Here is a 21,563-nt window from a genome sequence, read left to right as displayed (position 1 = left end):
GTGCCAGGCATGGCTCTAATTCTCCCATTTCCCCGGAATGAATCGGGCACAAGTGGGCCTAGGAAAGGGTAAACCTTCAGGCCACTGGTGCTGGCCCTCCCGGTCACTGCTCCCTGCCCAGGACACAGTCACCTGGCTCAATGGGTAAGGCTGGTTGCTGAATGAGACTAGTTACTTCATTGAGACTAGTAACCTGGCTGAGACTAGTTACCTGGTTAGGACTAATTACTGGTTGAGACTAAGAACCCAGTTGAGACTAGTTAACTGGTTAAGGCTGGTTCCTGGTTGAGGCTAGTTACCTGGTGGAGACTAGTAACCTAGTAGAGGCTAGTTATCTGGTTAAAGCTGGTTCCTGGTGGAGACTAGTTACCTGGTAGAGACTACTTATTTGGTTATTGGTTGAAACGAATTACCTGGCTAAGACTGGTTACCTGGTAGAGACCAGTTACCTGATTAAGGCTGGTTACTGGTTGAGGCTAGTTACCCAGTTGAGGCTAATTATCAGCTCTCTACTGGGAGCAGGGCAGGGCATGTTTTCCATGCCAACCTCACGTGGCTTGCCCACGTGGTGCCCTGGGAAAGGCTGGCGCCCTCCGTGGGGACAGTACTTACAATGGGGCTGGCGTTGATGTAGTCCGAGTTGCTGTGGCTGTTTTCCGGCTTCAGCAGGATCCGGGAGTGGTCATCTGCAAAGGTCCAGAGCAGAGAGTCAGGTTTGTGCCAGCCCGCGCCGCCCAGGAGTGCGCATGCAGCGATGCTGCGAGGGCCCTGTGGCTGTCCTCTGCAGGCGGCGTCCCCTCCGAGTGCTCAGCCCTTCCCACAGAGCTCAGGGCGCTCTGCCCCTTCTCCCCATTTACTCCCGTCACCGTCTGTAGAGGAGAATCAGGCTGTGCGAGGACCTGACTCTGTCCCACCTGGTGCAACCTGGAGACACCAAGGTTATTTGCGACATTTATAGAGTTGACCTTTACACATGCTCAGCAACATAGTAAATAAATGTCGACATGCAGAGGAGGCTGTCAGGCACCACTCAATACCTCAGGCTTTGCCATCTACAAACAGCTAAGTCCTCGAGGTGACAGAATTTTGTCTTATTTATTTATTTATTTTTAAAAATAAATCTTTATTGTTCAGATTATTACAGATGTTCCTCTCCCCCCTGCCTCATAGCTCCCCTCCACCCGGTTCCCACCCCACCCCATGCCTTTACCCCGCCCCCCAACATCCTCGTCCATAGGTGTAAGATTTTTGTCCAGTCTCTTCCCGCACCCCACACCCCCTTTCCCCTGAGAATTGTCAGTCTACTCCCTTTCTATGTCTCTGATTCTATTATATTCACCAGTTTATTATGTTCATCAGATTTTTTATTCACTTGATTTTTAGATTCACTTGTTGATAGATATGTATTCATTGTCATTTTGCTGTTCATAATTTGTATCTTTACCGTTTTCTTCCTCTTCCTCTTCTTAAAGGATACCCTTCAGCATTTCATATAATACTGGTTTGGTGGTGATGGACTCCTTTAGCTTTTTCTTGTCTGTGAAGCTCTTTATCTGACCTTCAATTCTACATGATAGCTTTGCTGGGTAGAGTAATCTTGGTTGTAGGTTCTTGGTATTCATCACTTTGAATATTTCTTGCCACGCCCTTCTGGCCTGCATAGTTTCTGTTGAGAAATCAGCTGACAGTCGTATGGGTACTCCCTTGTAGGTAACTAACTGTTTTTCTCTTGCTGCTTTTAAGATTCTCTCTTTGTCTTTGCTCTTGGCATTTTAATTATGATGTGTCTTGGTGTGGTCCTCTTTGGATTCCTCTTGTTTGGGGTTCTCTCCACTTCCTGGACTTGTAAGTCTATTTCTTTCACCAGGTAGGGGAAATTTTCTGTCATTATTTCTTCAAATAGGTTTTCAATATTTTGCTCTCTCTCTTCTGGCACCCCCATAATTCGGATGTTGGTATGCTTGAAGTTGCCCCAGAGGATCCTTACACTATCTTCATGTTTTTGGACTCTTTTTTCTTTTTGCTTTTCCAGTTGGGTGTTTTTTGCTTCTTCATATTTCAAATTTTTGCCTTGATTCTTGCGATTCTCTAGTCTGCTGTTGGATCTCTGTATATTATTCTTTATTTCAGTCAGTGTATGCTTAATTTCTGATTGGTCCTTTTTCATATCCTTGAGGGTCTCACTAAATTTCTTGGAGGTTTCCAGAAGATTCTTGAGTAACCTTATAACCATGGTTTTGAACTCTATATCCAGTAGTTTGCTTTCCTCCATTTCTTTCATTCATGACATATTTCTTTGTCTCCACATTTTGGCTACTTCCCTGTGTTGATAGAGTGGCCTTGTGTGGTAGGTGTCCTATAGGGCCCAGTGTCTCCGCCTCCCCAGTCACCTGAGGTGGACACTCTAGTTACACCCCTTGTGGGCTGGGTACACATTCCTGTTGTAGTTAAGCCTTGATTGCTGTTGGTGTCACTGGGAGGAATTGACCTCCAGGCCAATTGGCTGTGAGGACCAGTTGTGTCTACAATGGAAGAACTGCTGTGCTGGAGACACCCTTATGGGGCAGGACTTGCTTCAGTGGGGCTTTGGTCCTCACTGAGTCTTCCCCTTGAGTGTGTCGCTTATGGATGTGAAGAGTTGTAATCTGGTATGGTCTCACAGTGACCACTGGGTACACTGGCTCTTGGATCTCTAAGGAGGTGCAAAGTCAGCCACTGCCTGAGGCCACCCAGCAGGAGCTACAGAGAGATCTGCAGATTCTTCCTCTTTGTTTGGGGTTTGGAGGTGCCCAGGTGAGGCCCAGCTGCGAAGCAAGGCCGGCTGCTGCTGCTGAGCCTTGGACCTTCTTTTGGAAGCTTTGGAGCTCTCTGACCCAGCTGCAGTTTGTTAGGTTTTATGCCGAGAAAGGACTGGCCATTCATATGCAAAAGCCGCTGTGCACAGCTTGGGTGAGGTTGTAAATTGGGTGGGGCGGGGTCTTGGGGAATCACCAGGGCAGAGCAAACAGTAATGGCTGCCAGTCAGCCCTGCATCAGAGAGGTCCCCGTGTCTCCGTGTTCCACGCCTCTGCGCAGGAACAATGATTGCTGTGAGTACCTCTGAGAGAAAGCCACCCTCATGTTCCGGCCTGATGCCAGACAGTCCAGTTTCTCCCCGTATGAGTCTGGGTCCCCAGAGTCTCGCCCGGAACTGGAGTTCAGAGCAATCAGAAGCTTGTATTTCCCTCCTGATTGAAATAAAACAATAGTGCACCCAGTTGCCAGCCCGTTTCGTGAGCATCTCCACACCTCCACACCTCTTACCAGCCTCAATGCACTTTTTTCTTTCCTTCTAGTTGTAGAACTTCCACTCAGCCAGCTTTCCCTTGGTTTTGGATGATTGATGTTTTGTCTTTTAGTTGTAGTTTTGATGTGGTTGTGAGAGGCAGCAAGTGCAGGTGTTTACCTATGCCGCCAACTTGGTTCTTCTTCCAGGGGAGGGCAGTTGGGGGTGATCAGGTTGGCAGGCAGAAGCAGTTAGGGGCAATCAGGCAGGCAGGCAGGTGAGCGGTTAGGGGCCAGTGGTCCCAGATTGTGAGAGGGATGTCCACAGGTATCGGGCCTAAACCAGCAGTCAGACATCCCCCCGAGGGGTCCCAGATTGTAGAGGGTGCAGGCCAGATTGAGGGACACTTCTCCCCCCATGTACTATTTTGTGTACGAAGCCTCTAGTATCTCAATAAAAACATATTCTTAAAAAAAAGACGCTCGAATGAACTCCTGAGCATTGACCCCACACCAATGCCTGCTGCAAGAACAAGATTTCTAATTTCTCCTGCATTCTGTCTGTTCTAAACAGAACTCACATATATCACCTGCCTGCTTCCCACTGCACCATGCCATTGACAGAACGGGAACTATTCTCCCATTTTAAGCTGAAAAATGAAGGCCCAGAAACACCCAGTGAATGACTTGATAGACGCCACATGGCCAACAGCGAGGAGCCCAGGTTTGAGGTCAAATCCTGCACCTGGCAGCCAGGGGATGTCTGGGTCAATTATTCAATATTTTAAAGTGTCGGATTTGTCATCCAAAGTGTGGGATACTGATGTTGAACTCACAGGCATGTTGTGGCAAATGGTGTGTATAAAGCAGGCACTGTAATCATGTAGCTTACGGACAAAGTCAAGATTATAGGTGCACACACCTCACCTGTGAAAAGCCCACAGAACTGACACACGTATCTAGGACGGTGGACGCATGGCGTTGCCACGAAGTAGAAGATGGTTTTCATAAATGCCAACAGGAGATACTGTGTGCGATGAGGGCACAGAACCCTGCAGGTAGACAAGCGAGGGTCCTGTGGGGGTCGCTGCAGCTCGGTCAGCGGACCCGCACCGGCACGGCCTGTCCCATGCGCCACACGAGCCGCCGTTGCCCACCTGCGGACAGGGTGCCAGGCCTCTGTGGCCGCAGATACCAAGGATCTCTACAGACGGTTCTCCACAGCCGGTGAGTGACTCACTGACCAGTGTGTGATGGGGTGGGTCCTTCACTAGAAGGTGCAGACCTTGGTGTGCTGAGGGGTTGGGAGTCCGCGGGATGATGGCTGTCCAGTGGTCAGCCAGGACTCACACCGTCGCAATGTTCCTTTGTGATTTAGATGAAACCATCACGCTGGCCGGACGCCGCTGGCCGTGCTTTGCAGCTGTGGCCGTGGAGGTGTGGTATGTATCAGGGGATGGGCCGGGGCGTGTCTGGAGGGTCAGTTCCGAGTCGCTCATGTAGACCGAGCCCTGGGATAAGCCCACGGCATTGGGACCACAGTTCCTGCGTGGGAGCCGCAGGCCCATGGGCGGCTTCTGCTCTGCAAGCCCATAGCCGAGGCTCTCCCACACCATCGGCTCCGCGGTGAGGCCAGACGGTGGCCTAAGGGTTCCGCCAACACACACAGAAATGCCTTTACTGATTGGGACTTGTAGTTGATGCAAAGCAATGAATTTAAAAACATGTTTTTTAATTGATTTTAGAGAGGAAGGGAGAGGGAGAGAGAAACATTGAGGTGAGAAACATCTGGTTGCCTCCCGCAGGTACTCCGGCTGGGGACCCCACCCGAAAGCTGGGCATGTGCCCTGGCAGGGAATCCAGCCAGTGACCATTTAGTGCCCCGGACAACACGCAACCCGCCGAGCCGCCCAGCCAGGGCGAAGCGATACATTTTTATATTATGTTTGTTTCTGGACTCTGAGAAGCTAAAGAGATGTTTTCATTGCAGACGGTTTCCCGTCACTGTGGCAGAGACGATGGTGTGTGACAGATCCTGGGGGCACGTGTGACTGGCCAGCTCACACTGACCAGTGCGTCCTCGGCCTCGGGGTGTGCGGGTTCTGTGGCTGCTGGAGGGAGCGTCCACACACCCAGCGGCGTAGACACCACTGTTTATAGTGGGCAGTGCTGTCCTTTAGCCCAGGTGTCGGTGGGGCTGGCTCCCCTGGAGACTGGGGGGCGGGGGGCCTGGGCCCTGGCTTCCAGGTGCTGCCCGGCTTTCTGGGCCCTGTGCTTCTCGCAGCTCGTCTGCCTCCCTCGTACATGGTCACCAGGGTAATCCAGGATGACTGTCTCCTGTGAGGGCATGTGGAATGCGAGCCTTTGCCACATCAGGTAACGTAGTCACGATTCTAAGGGTTGGGACGAGGGCACCTTGAAGGCCATTGTTTTGCCGCCACACCCAGCAAAATGACAGAGCTCCGCCCGCCAGAGACTGAGTCCCACAGGAGCTCTGGGACCCATTCCTGCTGCCCATGGCAGAGTGGGTGCCCCTCTGACACCCTCCTCAGCCAGGTTAGCAAGCACTGTGGTGCTGAGGCCCGTGTCCAGCTGCTGGACAGCCTGTGACTTCCTGGTGCCGCCCTCTGCGCCGCCCCCCAGAAAAGGCCTCTGAGAGGCTGCTGGTGTAGACGGCGGGGCCACAGGAGCATCTGTCCTGTGTCTATTTCAACCAAAAGCTCTCAGCAGGTGCCCACCTCTTGTCCTACAGACAGAGCATTCCAACAGGTAGCATTCCGTGCCTCCACCTCCAAGGAAGAGAGGAGGTGGAGTTGGTGGACGGGAGGGCAGCAGTGGCTGTCGAGGTTCTGGTCACCAGGCAGGTGAGTGGGAACGGCGGCCACGGTCTTCCCCTTGAGGCCATGAGGCGCTGGTAACGCCGGCAAGGCGGGTGCGGACAGGGCCCAGCCTCTGTGGCAGGGGTGTGGCTAGAACACGGCGTGTAGTAGGTCTGGGACTGGGCCAGTGAGATGGCCCCTGGGAGGTCACCTCAGAAAGCAAAGGTGAGTGTAAAACCAGGTACATTATAAAGTGGAACATCCAAACTACAGCTACAAATGTGCCTGCGTCTGGTTAAAGAAACACACACCAAAAGTTGTGGTAAGGACATCACTGGCATTCTGGGAGCATCGGTGGATTGAAACCGGATGTTAGAGACGATTGCAAATGTTCTCAGTCCTAACATTGGGGCTGCGAGGGTGCAGCACATCCTCGTTTTTAGGAGACGCAGGCTGCAGTGGTGAGATGCCTGGAACTCACTGTGAGGCAATTCCGACAACAAATAAATGAAGCACACACTCCCACACTCACACTCACACACTCACTGTCACACACACATGCTCCCACTCCCACACTCACACACACACACTCACACACACACACACGCTCCCACTCCCACACTCACACCCATACACTCACTGTCACACACACGCTCCCACTCCCACACTCACACACACACACTCACACACACACACACGCTCCCACTCCCACACTCCCACACACACACTCACCGTCACACACACACTCCCACTCCCACACTCACACCCATACACTCACTGTCACACACACGCTCCCACTCCCACACTCACACACACACACTCACACACACACACACGCTCCCACTCCCACACTCACACACACACACTCACACACACACGCTCCCACTCCCACACTCACACCCATACACTCACTGTCACACACACGTTCCCACTCCCACACTCACACTCACACACACACACACTCCCACTCCCACACTCACACCCATACACTCACTGTCACACACACGCTCCCACTCCCACACTCACACACACACACTCACACACACACACACACACACTCCCACTCCCACACTCACACCCATACACTCACTGTCACACACATGCTCCCACTCCCACACTCACACTCTCACACACACACACACACTCCCACTCCCACACTCACACCCATACACTCACTGTCACACACACGCTCCCACTCCCACACTCACACTCACACACTCACACACACACTCCCACTCCCACACTCACACCCATACACTCACTGTCACACACATGCTCCCACTCCCACACTCACACTCACACACTCACACACACACACACTCCCACTCCCACACTCACACCCATACACTCACTGTCACACACATGCTCCCACTCCCACACTCACACTCACACACTCACACACACACACACACACACTCCCACTCCCACACTCACACCCATACACTCACTGTCACACACATGCTCCCACTCCCACACTCACACTCACACACTCACACACACACACACACTCCCACTCCCACACTCACACCCATACACTCACTGTCACACACATGCTCCCACTCCCACACTCACACTCACACACTCACACACACACACACACTCCCACTCCCACACTCACACCCATACACTCACTGTCACACACACGCTCCCACTCCCACACTCACACTCACACACTCACACACACACACACTCCCACTCCCACACTCACACCCATACACTCACTGTCACACACACGCTCCCACTCCCACACTCACACTCACACACTCACACACACACACACACTCCCACTCCCACACTCACACCCATACACTCACTGTCACACACACGCTCCCACTCCCACACTCACACCCATACACTCACTGTCACACACACGCTCCCACTCCCACACTCACACTCACACACTCACACACACACACACACTCCCACTCCCACACTCACACCCATACATTCACTGTCACACACACGCTCCCACTCCCACACTCACACTCACACACTCACACACACACACACACTCCCACTCCCACACTCACACCCATACATTCACTGTCACACACACACGCTCCCACTCCCACACTCACACCCATACACTCACTGTCACACACACGCTCCCACTCCCACACTCACACTCACACACTCACACACACACACACACTCCCACTCCCACACTCACACCCATACATTCACTGTCACACACACGCTCCCACTCCCACACTCACACTCACACACACTCCCACTCCCACACTCACACCCATACACTCACTGTCACACACATGCTCCCACTCCCACACTCACACTCACACACTCACACACACACACACACTCCCACTCCCACACTCACACCCATACACTCACTGTCACACACACGCTCCCACTCCCACACTCACACTCACACACTCACACACACACACACACTCCCACTCCCACACTCACACCCATACACTCACTGTCACACACATGCTCCCACTCCCACACTCACACTCACACACACACACACACTCCCACTCCCACACTCACACCCATACACTCACTGTCACACACACGCTCCCACTCCCACACTCACACTCACACACTCACACACACACTCCCACTCCCACACTCACACCCATACACTCACTGTCACACACACACTCACACTCCCACACTCACACCCATACACTCACACATACACACACTCCCTCATACACTCACCCAAACACACGCATACTCTCACACAGTCACACACACTTACTCACACCCCCACACATCCCCACACACATGCACACTCTCATACACACACTCACTGTCAGACATGCACTCTGTCACACCCCCCCACACACCCACACACACATACACACTCTCACATACACTCTCACACACACACACATGCACATACTCCCTCACACATACACACTCAATTGTCTCACACACACACACTCACACACACACACTCCCTCACACACAAACACACACTCACACACTCACTCACGCTCACATAAACACCCATTCACACACACACACATACACACACTGTCATGCACAGACTTACTCCCACACACACGCACACACTCCCACACACACCATGCAAAAACGGCCCATCATCGAGGAGCAGTTGTGGAGTCCAGGTAGCGGGTGTGCAGTTGGCCGTGGGTTGTGGTGCAGCCCGACTGTGTGAATGTCAGCACGTCAGTGATGGCTGTGCCAAGCCAGCGGCACTTCTCTGCCAAGGGCTCTGGGCGGGGCCCACGCGGTCCCGGTGTCAGACCCTCTGGGGTCAGGAGGGTGGCCTGCACCGATGTGGAGACATTCCACGCCGCCCAGGGATGGGGGAAGGGACGCTGCCGGTGGCATTGCTCTCCGCGCCTGGTGGCTGCAGGGTCGCCAGGGCCTCGAGGACACAGAGCCCGGCTGCCGGGACGGCCACCAGACGCTGCTCCCGGCCCCGCCTGCGGTTACTCTGTCGAGGGTTTTATCAATGACTTGAAGGTGTAACTGGGCTTATAGAATGTGCGGCTGCAAAGCGCGGAGCGGGAGGAGCTGGGAGCTGGGGATGAAAACCTTCCAGGTGGTGCACGCAGGACGGTGCAGCCGAGCTCTGGTGCAGCCGGGGAGGGGCTGGGCCCACGTCGGGCTCCCAGCAGGAACACCCGAGTTCAGCGAGCCAACAGAGCACGCCCACTGCTCAAGGAAAACTCACACCTGGCGGACGAGAAGACCCCGTGAGGGGAGGCACCGCCATCTGAGGCCTCGTGCGTCTCTGGGCGTGCTTCCCAAGGCCGGTCCCATCCACTCACTCCAAGGCTCACCCGCGTGGACGTGGCAGGACCAGCCAGCGTTTGAGACGCCCCCCAGGTCCCCGCTCTGAAGGGTGCAGGTCAATCCTGATGGGTCTCCCTCCCGCGGAGGAGGCGGCTGTGAACGGAGGAGGGATGCGCCTGTGCTCAGGGGACCTTATCCACTCGACCCAGCAGCGTGGACTCGCTGCCCCCACCGCCCTTCCCACCCACCAGCATGCTCCTCACGCCCCACGGCGGGCCGCCCAGCTGCGGACGGCCGGGTCAGCACCGTGGCCTTTCCAACTCCCAGTCCCCAAGTCCCAGGAAGAAGGTGGCTCCTGGCTCCGGCTCTGGTCAGAGGGGGCGTCGCCACAGCCGGGCCTGGTCCCTGTGTGGCTGAGGACCGGACTGCTGCTGGCCCTGAGCCTGCCCAGCAGGGCTGCGCAGCGCAGGGAAGGGATGGCACTGCCCTCCGCCGCCGTGTCTTGGTCCCACGGGGAAGGTGCCCAGGAAGGGCGCTGGGCTAACACCCACAAGACCTGCCGGCCCAGCCTGCACCTGACCTCGGGGACATGCAGCGAGCGCCCCTGAGGTCTGCTTGTTCCCAACTGCTCCCCATCTGGTCCTGAGCACGTGGCTCACCGGTGTCTCTGTCACGAGTCCCTGGCACATAGCAGGTGCTTAATAAATAACTGTTGGTTGGACGTTTCTTTCTGCTTTTCCACTGGCAGTGGTTCCTGGCCAGGTAGCAGTCCACAGTGGATGCTGCCCTGCTGACGGCTGCTCACCCCAGACCCACGGCAGGCACCATGCTCATCCCCGCCAACCCTCACAGTGCCAGGTTGCCAGGGCAACTGCATGCTCCCAGCTGCAGAGGAAGAGGCTCTGAGGGGCGTAGCAGCAAGTCTCCAATGGCACCATGAAAGCCGCCTGATAGCGCAGGTAGCAGGCACCTCTGTCCCCACTGGGGTTTTAGGACTGTGCCCGGACCCCAAGACAGACACGGATTCTGCGTTTTTAGGCTGGGACAGCCTCACGGGGGGCATCCACACCGCTCTTCACAGTGGGGGACAGGTTGCCGCAGAGAGGGTGCGGGGTGGGGTTGGGGAAGGAGAGGGGCTTCCCAGCCATGAGAATGACATGGGGGACTGTGAGGACAGAGGCACAGCCTGTCCCACCCTTCCCGGTGGCGCCCCGCGGTACGTACAGGCCAGCACTGCTGGGCAGCGGTTCTTGGGCGCGTTCTCCTCCCTCTGGGCCACGAGCGAGCTGTTGGGCTCCGCCTGGTACGTGCACAGCGCCTCCCACTCCCTCTCCAGCCGGTTCTTGTTCCTCAGGTGGTCCTCCATGTAGGCCTGCAACGGGAACGAGAGTCAGGGCGTGCGACATGGGGCCCACATCCCCTGTGTGCACAGTCAGGGCGCAGGCCCCCACCAGGCCCAGTTGGAAGGGCAAGGTGCCAGGCGCACGTGCGGACACAGAGCTCGCACTCTTGGCTGGGTCAGAGGGGTTTGTCTGTGCAGACTCAGCCCAGGCCGCCGTCCCTCTCTGTCAGGACAGGACCAGGAGAGCCAGGCACAGGGCAGACAGGTCTGGTCAACTACCAGATACTGGACGGAAACCGTGTCCAGCCGGGAGGAAGCGAGTGGGGCTCGAGCCTCAGGGAGGCTCCCTGCGCCAAGCTGAAGGGGACGGGCTTGTGCAGGTCAGGAGGGGCAGCTGGGAGCAGACGTGTCTGCCAGGGGAGCGAAGCGCAGGGGGCGGGGCTCTGGATATCTGGCTGGGGTGTCGGGAGGTTTGGGAGCAGGGTCTGGGCTGGGAAACAGGAGGATGCTGCCAGTGAAGGGACGTGTACCGCTGCACAAAACAGCTCATGTCCCACGGGGACACCATGTGGAAGGTTAAACAGCCAGGATTCACCCAACCGCGGACACTGCAGCCTGGGAAGGTGCCTCAGTAAATGTTTGCAATGAAAGCCACTTTCTTTTTCTCAGAGAACCACTGGCTACAAACAGATACGATGTTGCAATATTATTTGAGACTAGAGGCCCAGTGCAGGAGATGTGAAATGCGTGCACTGGTAGGGTCCCTAGCGGCTGCCGGCTGCCGGCTGCCGGCCCGGGCCTCCCTCACTTCCCCGGGCTGGCCCTGCCCCTGGTCGAACAGACAGTCTGCATACTATGCTTTTATCACAGAGGATTGTTCCACTGAAGTCTACGGCGCACTGCTTGAAACCATTTCGTGTGTCCCCTTGGAGCCACGCTGCGGCCGCTAGCTCAGAGAGCGCCTCAGGGGTGAGGGGGTGGCAGGGACCCCGGGGCGTGGCAGCATGCGCGGTGGCCGGCGGGCAGGCAGGCGTGTCTCCTGCCACCTGAGCAGACAGATGGCTGTCATTTCATGAAGCTGTTGTTCCCTGGGGCACATGCTAACAATGCACAGAAGGGATGGGGGACCCCCGCCCTGACCCCGAGGCCCACGCATTCCTGCAGATGTTAGTGGGCATTTGTCAGTCACGTGTGCTCACTCCAGGGCGGGAGCCAGGGACAGGCTCTCCATGCACAGAAGTCATTTCCCCGGTAATTGGCCTCCTTTGCTGAACCCACTGGGTGTGATGCATCTAAGATACCGAGCTGCTTGCCCGCGTGCAAAATATTAAACAGCGGGTGGTGTTAACAAAAAACAAAAGCAAAACCAGCAGAACTAGAGACTCCGACCCCCCTGCTCTGCCAAGACCTGATTCTTCTGGGCTCCCAGAGTCCCCAGCAGCCAGGACGGCCGCAGGGCTCGACTCAGTGTCTGAAATGCTGCTTCACCCGCCGTGCGCAGCCAGCTCACTGTGCGCTGCCAGCACCCTCCTGGGTCCCTCACAGGGCAGCCAGCTATCCAGCTCAGGTTCCACCCAGGAGCACCACCCGCAGTGCCTAGATGTGCCGGGGTCCAGCCCCAGCAGATCCAGGGGTCCCCAAAGGTGTGGACGGAGTCGGCGAAGAAGGAATGACACGGAGACAGCGTTCAGTTGATCAGCAGCCTAGCCAGGATCTCTAACCAAGTTCTGGTCAGGATCTCCAGCGAAGTTCTGGTCAGGATCTCCAGCCAGGTTCTGTGTCCATGTTCTCTTGCTAGGTTCTCCAGCCAGGTTCTGTAGCCATGTTCCCTCGCTAGGTTCTCCAGCCAGGTTCTGTCCAGGATCTCCAGCCAGGTTCAGTCACCAGGTTCTAGTCAGGTTCTCTTGCCAATTTCTGTAGTCAGGTTCAGTCCAGGATCTTTTGCCATGTTCTCTCACTAGGTTCTGTCTCTAGGTTCTGTCTCTAGGTTCTGAGGCCAGTTTCTGTCCAGGATCTTTTGCCATGTTCTCTCGCTAGGTTCTGTGTCTAGGTTCTGTGTCTAGGTTCTGTCTAGGTTCTGTGTAGGTTCTGTGTGTTGTTGTCTTGTAACATCTGTATTTATACCAGCTGATTCCAATCCTATCAATCTCTATTCCAAAGGTTAGGGCGTTTCTTATCTCCATTCTAGGGAGTAAAGATTATGTAGCTTAAGCATGATTGTTCATAGTTAAAGTGATTAATTACCCGCCTGGCACTTAGTTAAGGGGTTTTATTCCCTCCCTAACTTCAGGGGAAAATCCCTACCTGGGGAAACAACCTTTCTCGGAGAGGTGACCTTGGTTAAAACACACAGCGCTAAAGGGAGCAAACATATTAAGAACAGTATGCTATATATGCCAGGTCCCTTGAAACATATGCTGTGCAGATGTTTCTTTCCTGCAGTGACTGTGTCAAGCAGCAAGGATGGACCGGCTTCCGGCATAGATGAGCCCTGGCCTTTGTCCAAATGACCTAGACTCTCCGCCCCAACAAAACCTTCCCCCATTTGGACCCCTCCCCCAATCATCCCACCCTCTGCACCTTGTTCATGCTGATCCTCCTTAATGAATCTGTCCAAAGGTCAAGGTCAGTGCCAGCGAGCCTCCTCTCGAGCCTGACCAGGCCATGCCTGTCACCACCTGTCTGATCTGCCTTACTTACCCCCCACCTCAGGCACTTACTGTTATTTTATTTATTATTATTTTTGTTAACCCTGACCTGAGGAAATTTTTTTATTGATTCTTTTTAGAGAGAGTGGATGGGAAGGAGGGAGAGAGAGAGACAAAGAGAGAGAGAGAGAAACACTGATGTGAGAGAGACACATTGATTGGTTGCCTCCTGCAACGCCCCAACCTGGGCCAGGGATTGAAACTGCAAGCCAGGTATGTGCCCTTGAGCAAGAATTGAACCCTTGGTCCAATAGGCCACCACTCTAACCACTGAGCACGCTAGCCAGGGCCAGACATTTACTGTTTTACTTATTGATTTTTAAAATCTTTATTGTTGAGATTATCACATGTCCCTCTTTCCCCCCCATTATCCCCCTCCACTCAGTTCCCGCCCTGCCTCAGGCCTTCACCACCCTATTGTCCGTGTCCATGGGTAATGCATATCCTATCTAATAATAGACAAACATGGTAATTAACTGTACCTCCGACACACTTCCCATTGGCTAATCAGGGCGATATGCTAATTAACTGCCAACCAAGATGGTGGCCTGCAGCCAGGCAGCTGAAGCGAACAGGAAGCTTGCTTGCTCCAGTGATGGAGGAAGCCAAGGTTCCCTGCCTGCCGCCACCCAGCTCTGAGCTGCACTCTAAGCAACTATGTTGCAATTATAGAAGCTAAACAAACCCCAAAAACCTGCTTTCAGCCAGCTGGGCCTCAGAGCTGGAGTTGCAACAGTGTTTCAATTATAGAAGCTAAACAAAGCCCAGATACCTGCTTTCAGCAGCCAAGGTCTCAGAGCTGGAGCCGAGCCTCAGAGCTAAAGCCGGCTCTCAGCTCCAGTGACAGTCATAGAAGGTAAATAAATCGCAGAATAAAAAAAAAAAGAAAAAAAAGAAGAGATTGGGCGCTTCAGTCAGACTGGCCAGGCACCCCAGTGGGGACCCCCACCCTGAAGGGGGTGTGACCAGCTGCAAACAGCCATCATCTCCTCATCCAGGCTGGCCAGGCACCCAAGCGGGACCCCCACCCTGATCCGGGACACCCTTCAGGGCAAACCAGCTGGCCCCCACCCTGCATCAGGCCTCTATCCTATATAGTAACAGGGTAATATGCAAACTGACCCTAACAGCAGAAGGACTGGGGATGACTGGTCACTGTGACACACACTGACCACCAGGGGGCAGACGCTCAATGCAGGAGCTGCCCCCTGGTGGTCAGTGTGCTCTCACATGGGAGGAGCTCTGCTCAGCCACAAGCCAGGCTGATGGCTGCCAGTACAGCGGTGGTGGTGGTGGCCTCTCCTGCCTCCTCAGCAGCGCTAAGGATGTCAGACTGCAGTTTAGGCCTGCTCCCCGCTGGCAAGTGGACATCCCCTGAGGTCTGCCGGGCTGCCAGAGGGATGTCTGATTGCTATCTTAGGCCCAATCTCCCGGGGAGCGGGCCTAAGCCAGCAGGTGGTCATCCCCTGAGGGGTCCCAGACTGCGAGAGGGCACAGGCTGGGCTGAGGGACCCCCCCTGCTCCCCCCCGAGTGCACAAATTTTTGTGCACCAGGACTCTAGTATTACCTAATAATAGACAAACATGGTAATTGACCATACCTCCGCTACGCTTCCCATTGGCTAATCAGCAGAATATGCAAATTAACCCAACCAAGATGGCAGCCGGCAGCCATGCAGCTGAAGTGAGCAGGAGGTTTGTTTGCTCCAGTGATGGAAGAAGCCAAGGTTCCTAGCCTGTTGCGGCCCAGCTCTGAGCTCCAGTCTAAGCAACAATGTTGCAATTATAGAAGCTAAACAAACCCAGAAACCTGCTTTCAGCCAGCAGTGGCCACAGAGTTGGAGACTTGGGTTGCCCCTGGTGATGGAGGAAGCCAAGCCCTGGCCCCAAGCTACAAAGTTTCAATTATAGAAGGTAAATAAATCCTAGAAAAAAAAAAAAAAAAAAGGAGAGGCTGGGAGCTTCTGTCACTGGGGAGGCTTGGCCAGGCTGAAAACGGCCCTCAGCCCTTCACCCAGACTGGCCAGGCACCCCAGTGGGGACCCCCACCCTGAAGGGAGTGTGACCAGCTGCAAACAGCCATCATCCCCTCACTCAGGCTGGCCAGGCACCCCAGCAGGACCCCCACCCTAAAGGGGGTGTGGCCAGCCTGTAAACGGCCCTCAGTCCTTCACCCAGACTGGCCAGGCACCCTAGTGGGGACCCCCACCCTGAAGGGGGTGTGACCAGCCTGAAAACGGCCCTCAGCCCTTCACCCAGACTGGCCAGATACCCCAGTGGGACCCCCACCCTGAAGGGGGTGTGACCAGCTGCAAACAGCCATTAGCCCCTCACCCAGACTGGCCAGGCACCCCAGCGGGATGCCCACCCTGATCCGGGACACCCTTCAGGGCAAACCAGCCGGCCCCCACCCATGCACCAGGCCTCTATCTTATATAGTAACAGGGTAATATGCAAACTGACCCTAACAGAACGACTGGGAATGACTGATCACTATGACACACACTGACCACCAGAGGGAAGACACTCAATGCAGGAGCTGCCCCCTGGTGGTCAGTGTGCTTCCACAGGGGGAGCTCTGCTCAGTCACAAGCCAGGCAGATGGCTGCCAGTACAGTGGTGGTGGTGGGAGCCTCTCCTGCCTCAGCAGCGCTAAGGATGTCTGTAGCTTAGGTCTGCTCCCCGCTGGCAAGTGGACATCCCCCAAGGGCTCCCAGGCTGCCAGAGGGATGTCTGACTGCCAGCTTAGGCCCGATCCCCTGGGGAGTGGGCCCAAACCAGCAGATGGTCATCCCCCGAGGGGTCCTAGACTGCGAGAGGGCACAGGCTGGGCTGAGGGAACCCCCCGCCCCCCAAGCACAAATTTTTGTGCACCGGGCCTCTAGTATGCATATAAGTTCTTTGTTAACCTCTTCCTACCCCACCCCCTCTGAGATTCATCAGTCAGTTCCATGTTTCCATGCCCGGTGCATGGATTCATATACTGGTGGGGTCCCTCCGTGTGGCCTGTGAGGATCAGGCTGAAACTGGCATCCAACATCTCCCAAGGGATATAGTAGTGCGCGGAGCTGCAGGCGGCTGGGGAGGAGCCGCTCCCGCTCCTTCCGGTCAGCTGAGCTTCTGCCCTTGTCTTCCACTGCTGCCCTTTGCATCTCCTGGTCTGTCACACCCAGCTATGGAGAAGTGAGTCCCTAGGGCAGAGCTCCCGCAGCCTCACTAGGGGTGCAGATTGAGGCTTCGAGAAGTGGGGTGAGTGCCTGAGGGGTACCCTGGGCAGACCAGGGAGTCATGGTTGCTGTATGGCAAGGCTGCCCACTTCGCATACCATCCTGTAAGTCCTGGGATGGCTCCAGTCTGATAGGAGGAGGCAGGCATTAGGGACAGAGTTCATGGTCTCTTTTTTCCCTCCCTCTGTCCCTCAGTCCCAGCTGCCCGAGGGAGGATATGGCCAGAAGGGTTGATGGGGGCTGGGGCGCCATGCCTCTGGAGTGGTGGAATTTGGGCCGATGGCCTGGCCTCCCAATGTGAACTGCAGCTCAGCCCCACCTGCTTGCAATCTTTCATAGACTCAATCGCCTGTTTCTCTTTTTGGCTAAGTTGCACATCATAGCAACCGGTCGACCAGTTGCTTAGGTTTTATATAGATAGATTCCTTGTTTTGTTCATTAGGTTTCTTGTTCCTTTATTTTGATTTTTAGATTCAATTGTTATAGATATGTATTTATTGCCATATTGTTCATATCTTTTTTCTTTTTGTGTGTGTGTGTTCATATTTTTTATCTTTTTGCCTTCTCCTCCTCCTTCTCCCCCTTTACCTCTTCCTCATTCTCCTCCTCCTCCTTCTTTCTCTTCTTAAAAAAGACCTTTCAACATTTCATGTAATACTGGTTTGGTGATAATGAACTCCTTTAGCGTTTCCTTTTATAAAATTTTTATTCTTTATTGATTAAAGTATTAAATATGTCTCTTCTCCTCCCTGATTGACCTCTCCCAGCCACACCTACCCTCTTCTTTAGCTTTCTCTTGTCTGTGAAGCTCTTTCTGACCTTCAATTCTAAATGAGAGCTTTGCTGGGTAGAGTAATCTTTGTTGTAGGTCCTTGCTGTTTATCGCTTTGAATATTTCTTGCCACTCCCTTCTGGCCTGCAAAATTTCTGTTGAGAAATCAGCTGACAGTCATCTGGGAACTTCCTTATAAGTCACTAACTGCTTTTCTCTTGCTGCTTTTAAGATTCTCTCTTTTTCTTTAAGCCTTGGCATTTTAATTATGATGTGTCTTGCCTCTTTGGGTTCCTCTTGTTTGGGACTCTCTGCTTCCTGGACTTGTAAGTTCACTTTTTTCATCAGGTAGGGGAAGTTTTGTCATTATTTTTTCAAATAGGTTGTCGATATCTTGCTCTCTCTCTCTTCTCCTTCAGGCACCTCCATGAGGTGAATGTTGCTTGAAGTTGTCCCAGAGGCTCCTTACACTATCTTCATATTTTTGGATTCTTTTTTCTTTTTGCTCTTCTGATTGGGTGTTTTTTGCTTCATCATATTACAAATAGCTTATTTGATTCTTGGAATCCTCCACTCTACTGTTGGTTCCCTGTAAATTATTCTTCATTTCAGTTAGTGTATCCTCCATTTCTGACTGGTCCTTTTTCTTGTCTTTTATGTTCTCACTAAGATCCTTAAAATTATCACTAAGATCTTCCCTGTCTCCAGCCCTCCTACCAGCCTCGATGCACTTTCTTCTTTACTTCTCTAGTGGGACGTGCATTCAGCCAGCTTTCAGGTGGGGTTCTGGATGATGGTAGCTCTGTATTTTAGTTGTAATGTTGATGTGGTTGTGGGAGACGCGCTTACGTACGTCACCGTCTTGGTTCCTCTCCAGACACTTACTGCTTAAAACCTTGTCTCTGTGACGTTAGTCACGCTCTCCTTGGGCGTCAGGATCTTCCTCTTCTCGGGCGTCACTTGTTTTGCGAATGGGGCTCACTCAGCACGTGGTTTGGGCATGTGGTCCATATTGTGGAATGACTGCAGCCTGGAAATCTTTAAGTAATTGGAATCACAGCGAAAAACTTTATGCCCATGATGAGCATCCAAACGAATTTGCTTTTAGATCTTTTGAAATTTGGAAGAATCATTCAGGAAAGTAACACAGGTTTTGTTTCCTTGTTTCCTCTCCGACCTCCTCCTTTCTGGGTGATGCAAGCAGCACCTGACATGCCCAGCAGGTGGGGCCACATTCGAACGCCAGCCTTGATGCAGGGACAGCGGCGTTCAGGAGCCTTCTCCCCACGCTCTTCCTCTCCAAGCCTGGACCTCCCCTGAGTTGGCCGGGCATGGCCTGTCCCTACGTCTCAGGGTCCTGCTCACTCCTGCTCATGAGAAGGCCCCTCGCTGGGATGTGACCGTGCTGTCACAGTTAAGGAGCTGGACATTTCTAGAACCGTCGTCCCAATGGGCTGTGAGCTCCTGGTGCTTGGGGACTCATTTAGACCAATGGGCATCACTCTGCATGGCCCTCCTTTGGGGAAGGACGTCTGGGTTGTACATGGCAGGTGCTGTTAACAGTATCGCAGGAGCCGGCCGGGTGCTGGTGCAGGAGCCGACTGGGTGCAGGAGCCGGCTGGGTGCTGGTGCAGGAGCCGGCTGGGTGCTGATGCAAGAGCCGACTGGGTGTAGGAGCCGGCCAGGTGCTGGTGCAGGAGCCGACTGGGTGCTGATGCAGGAGCCGACTGGGTGTAGGAGCCGGCCAGGTGCTGGTGTAGGAGCCAGCTGGGTATTGGTGCAGGAGCCGGCCGGGTGCAGGAGCCGGCTGGGTGTAGGAGCCGGCCAGGTGCTGGTGCAGGAGCCAGCCGGGTGCAGGAGTGACCTCACACCACGTCCTGAGAATGCGAATCTCAGAGTGGGTGCTCAGCGCTAGCTGAGGAGCTCAGGTAACTGGAGCGGCTGCTGCTTGCCCTTGGGGTGCAGGGAGCCTGCCTCTCACCTTTGCGAGTTGCTCTCCACACTCTCCGCATCCAGTGGGACAGGCCGAGGTTCTGAAAGGGGATCCTGGGGGCAGAACTCGCTGTTTTCACATTTGTGTAGCCCGGCGGGGACCAGCGCCCGCGATGCTGCGATGCTGAGTGGGGAGGGCTGCGCCTGAATCCTGACTCCTGCCAAGGACCTGGACGCCGTGGCTCACAGACACGCGAGGCCTTAGCTTACAACGCACATTACGCCGCTGGGGAGAACCCCAAGGTTTTGGAATCTGGGTTTTCCAAGTTAGGGACCAGCACGCAGTGTGGGCCTCAGGCTGCGGGGCGTCAGCTCCTCCAGCAGGCCACGGTGCTTGAGTTTCTTTGAGGTTTTTGTTTCCTTCGCCTGTTGAGGATAATGTCCGTTTTCCTGAGCCCTATTTTATGAGCTATTAACCCAACCAAGCACTTCCTCCCTCCGGTGCCCCGCCTCTCGCCCACATGATCAGACCACCTGGGCAGGACTAGGAACAGCCGCTGGTGACAAGCACTCTTTGCCTCTGGATGGCTTTTCAGAGAACAGTCTCCCTGGGCAGACAGCGACTGGCTCCGCGCGAACAGTACCATTTCACAGCAGCCAGGCCTGGGAACAGTGTCGCTGCCGCTCTAAGACGAGGCGCGCCCGCATGTGCTGATTTGGCTAAATACTTTCTGATCGGGTTGTCAGCCCCCGGGGACAGGAGAGCGATTTCTATGGAGCACCCGGGAGCTGCGGCTCCTGCTAGGTCATGTGACCGCTGTCAGAAGCCTCCCCGGCGCCTCATGGCGCAGCCCTAACAAAGCGGGGCAGGCACTGGCTGCTGCTGAAAGAGCGCAAGAAGCGAAAAGGCTGGTCCCCACGTGGCCGCTTCTTCACCGTGTACTTTGGGGCGAAGCATCTACTCTCACCGCCCCGTCATCCACGGCTTCATACACTGGGAGGGCCGTGTTTGTGAAGCTGGCCGACAGAGCTGTCCAGGGCCTTTCGAATGGGAAGGACAAGTGGAAGGGAGGTGGTCGTGGTGGGTCTCAGCCTTTCACTAGAAAGAGAAGGAACCTTAAATTCCCTCCCGTGTCCTGTGCCTGATTGTACTGCAGTACTGGGCCGTTTACCCGCCACTAGGAAATGTGGCACCTAAAGTCCCACCAACGCCCCCACCGACCGCAGCGGGAACGCAGGGTTCAGGGGGGCGGTCACAGGAGTGCCCTGCTATGGAGATGCCTCCGCGAGGCGTCCCTTGTGACGGCATTGCGCATCCTCCGGGACAGTAACAAGCGACACCAAGGCAGCGTTTCGCATCGCATCCCACTGACGGGGAAGCTGGTCTCTCCCACAAGCTCAGTCTCCTCCTGGTGCTGGCACAGCCCACATGTGACCGTGTCGCACGCGGCGTCGGCGCCCACTCCACGTGGAACCGGGGACGGCCCAGCATGTTGCCGCCCGCCGTGTGTTTGCTTTGTTTATCACTGTTGTGAGAGGAGGAATTGCTACAACCGAAAGCAAGCTGCTGACGAACGAAGGTGATTTCTGGGGTGGAGAGAGCTTCCGAGTCCGCCCCGAGGTCACGCCGTCCCCCAAGACGTCACGGGCACCGTCTACTGGTGTCAACACCTGAGATCAGCTTCCAGGGTCCCTGGTCAGCCCCACACCCACTGCCCTCCTGTCTCTGAATGATGGGAACAGGGTGTGGGCACCCCAGTCCAT

General features: G+C 54.8%; 1 protein-coding gene across 1 annotated transcript in view; it reads right to left on the bottom strand.

The window, feature by feature from the left end:
* Window positions 1-21,563, bottom strand: part of PTPRN2 (protein tyrosine phosphatase receptor type N2) — a gene marked incomplete at its 5' end in the record, with an annotated part of 104,800 nt that overhangs the window by 33,828 nt on the left and 49,409 nt on the right. The window contains 2 exons of the mRNA XM_036356221.1: window positions 613-686; window positions 11,043-11,190. Coding sequence (XP_036212114.1) covers window positions 613-686; window positions 11,043-11,190 — 222 coding nt within the window. The remainder of the gene's footprint in view (window positions 1-612; window positions 687-11,042; window positions 11,191-21,563) is intronic.

This window comes from Myotis myotis, unplaced genomic scaffold (assembly GCF_014108235.1).
Source record: "Myotis myotis isolate mMyoMyo1 unplaced genomic scaffold, mMyoMyo1.p scaffold_m19_p_25, whole genome shotgun sequence".
Lineage (NCBI taxonomy): Eukaryota > Metazoa > Chordata > Mammalia > Chiroptera > Vespertilionidae > Myotis > Myotis myotis.
This window is presented reverse-complemented; position numbering and strand designations above follow the sequence as displayed.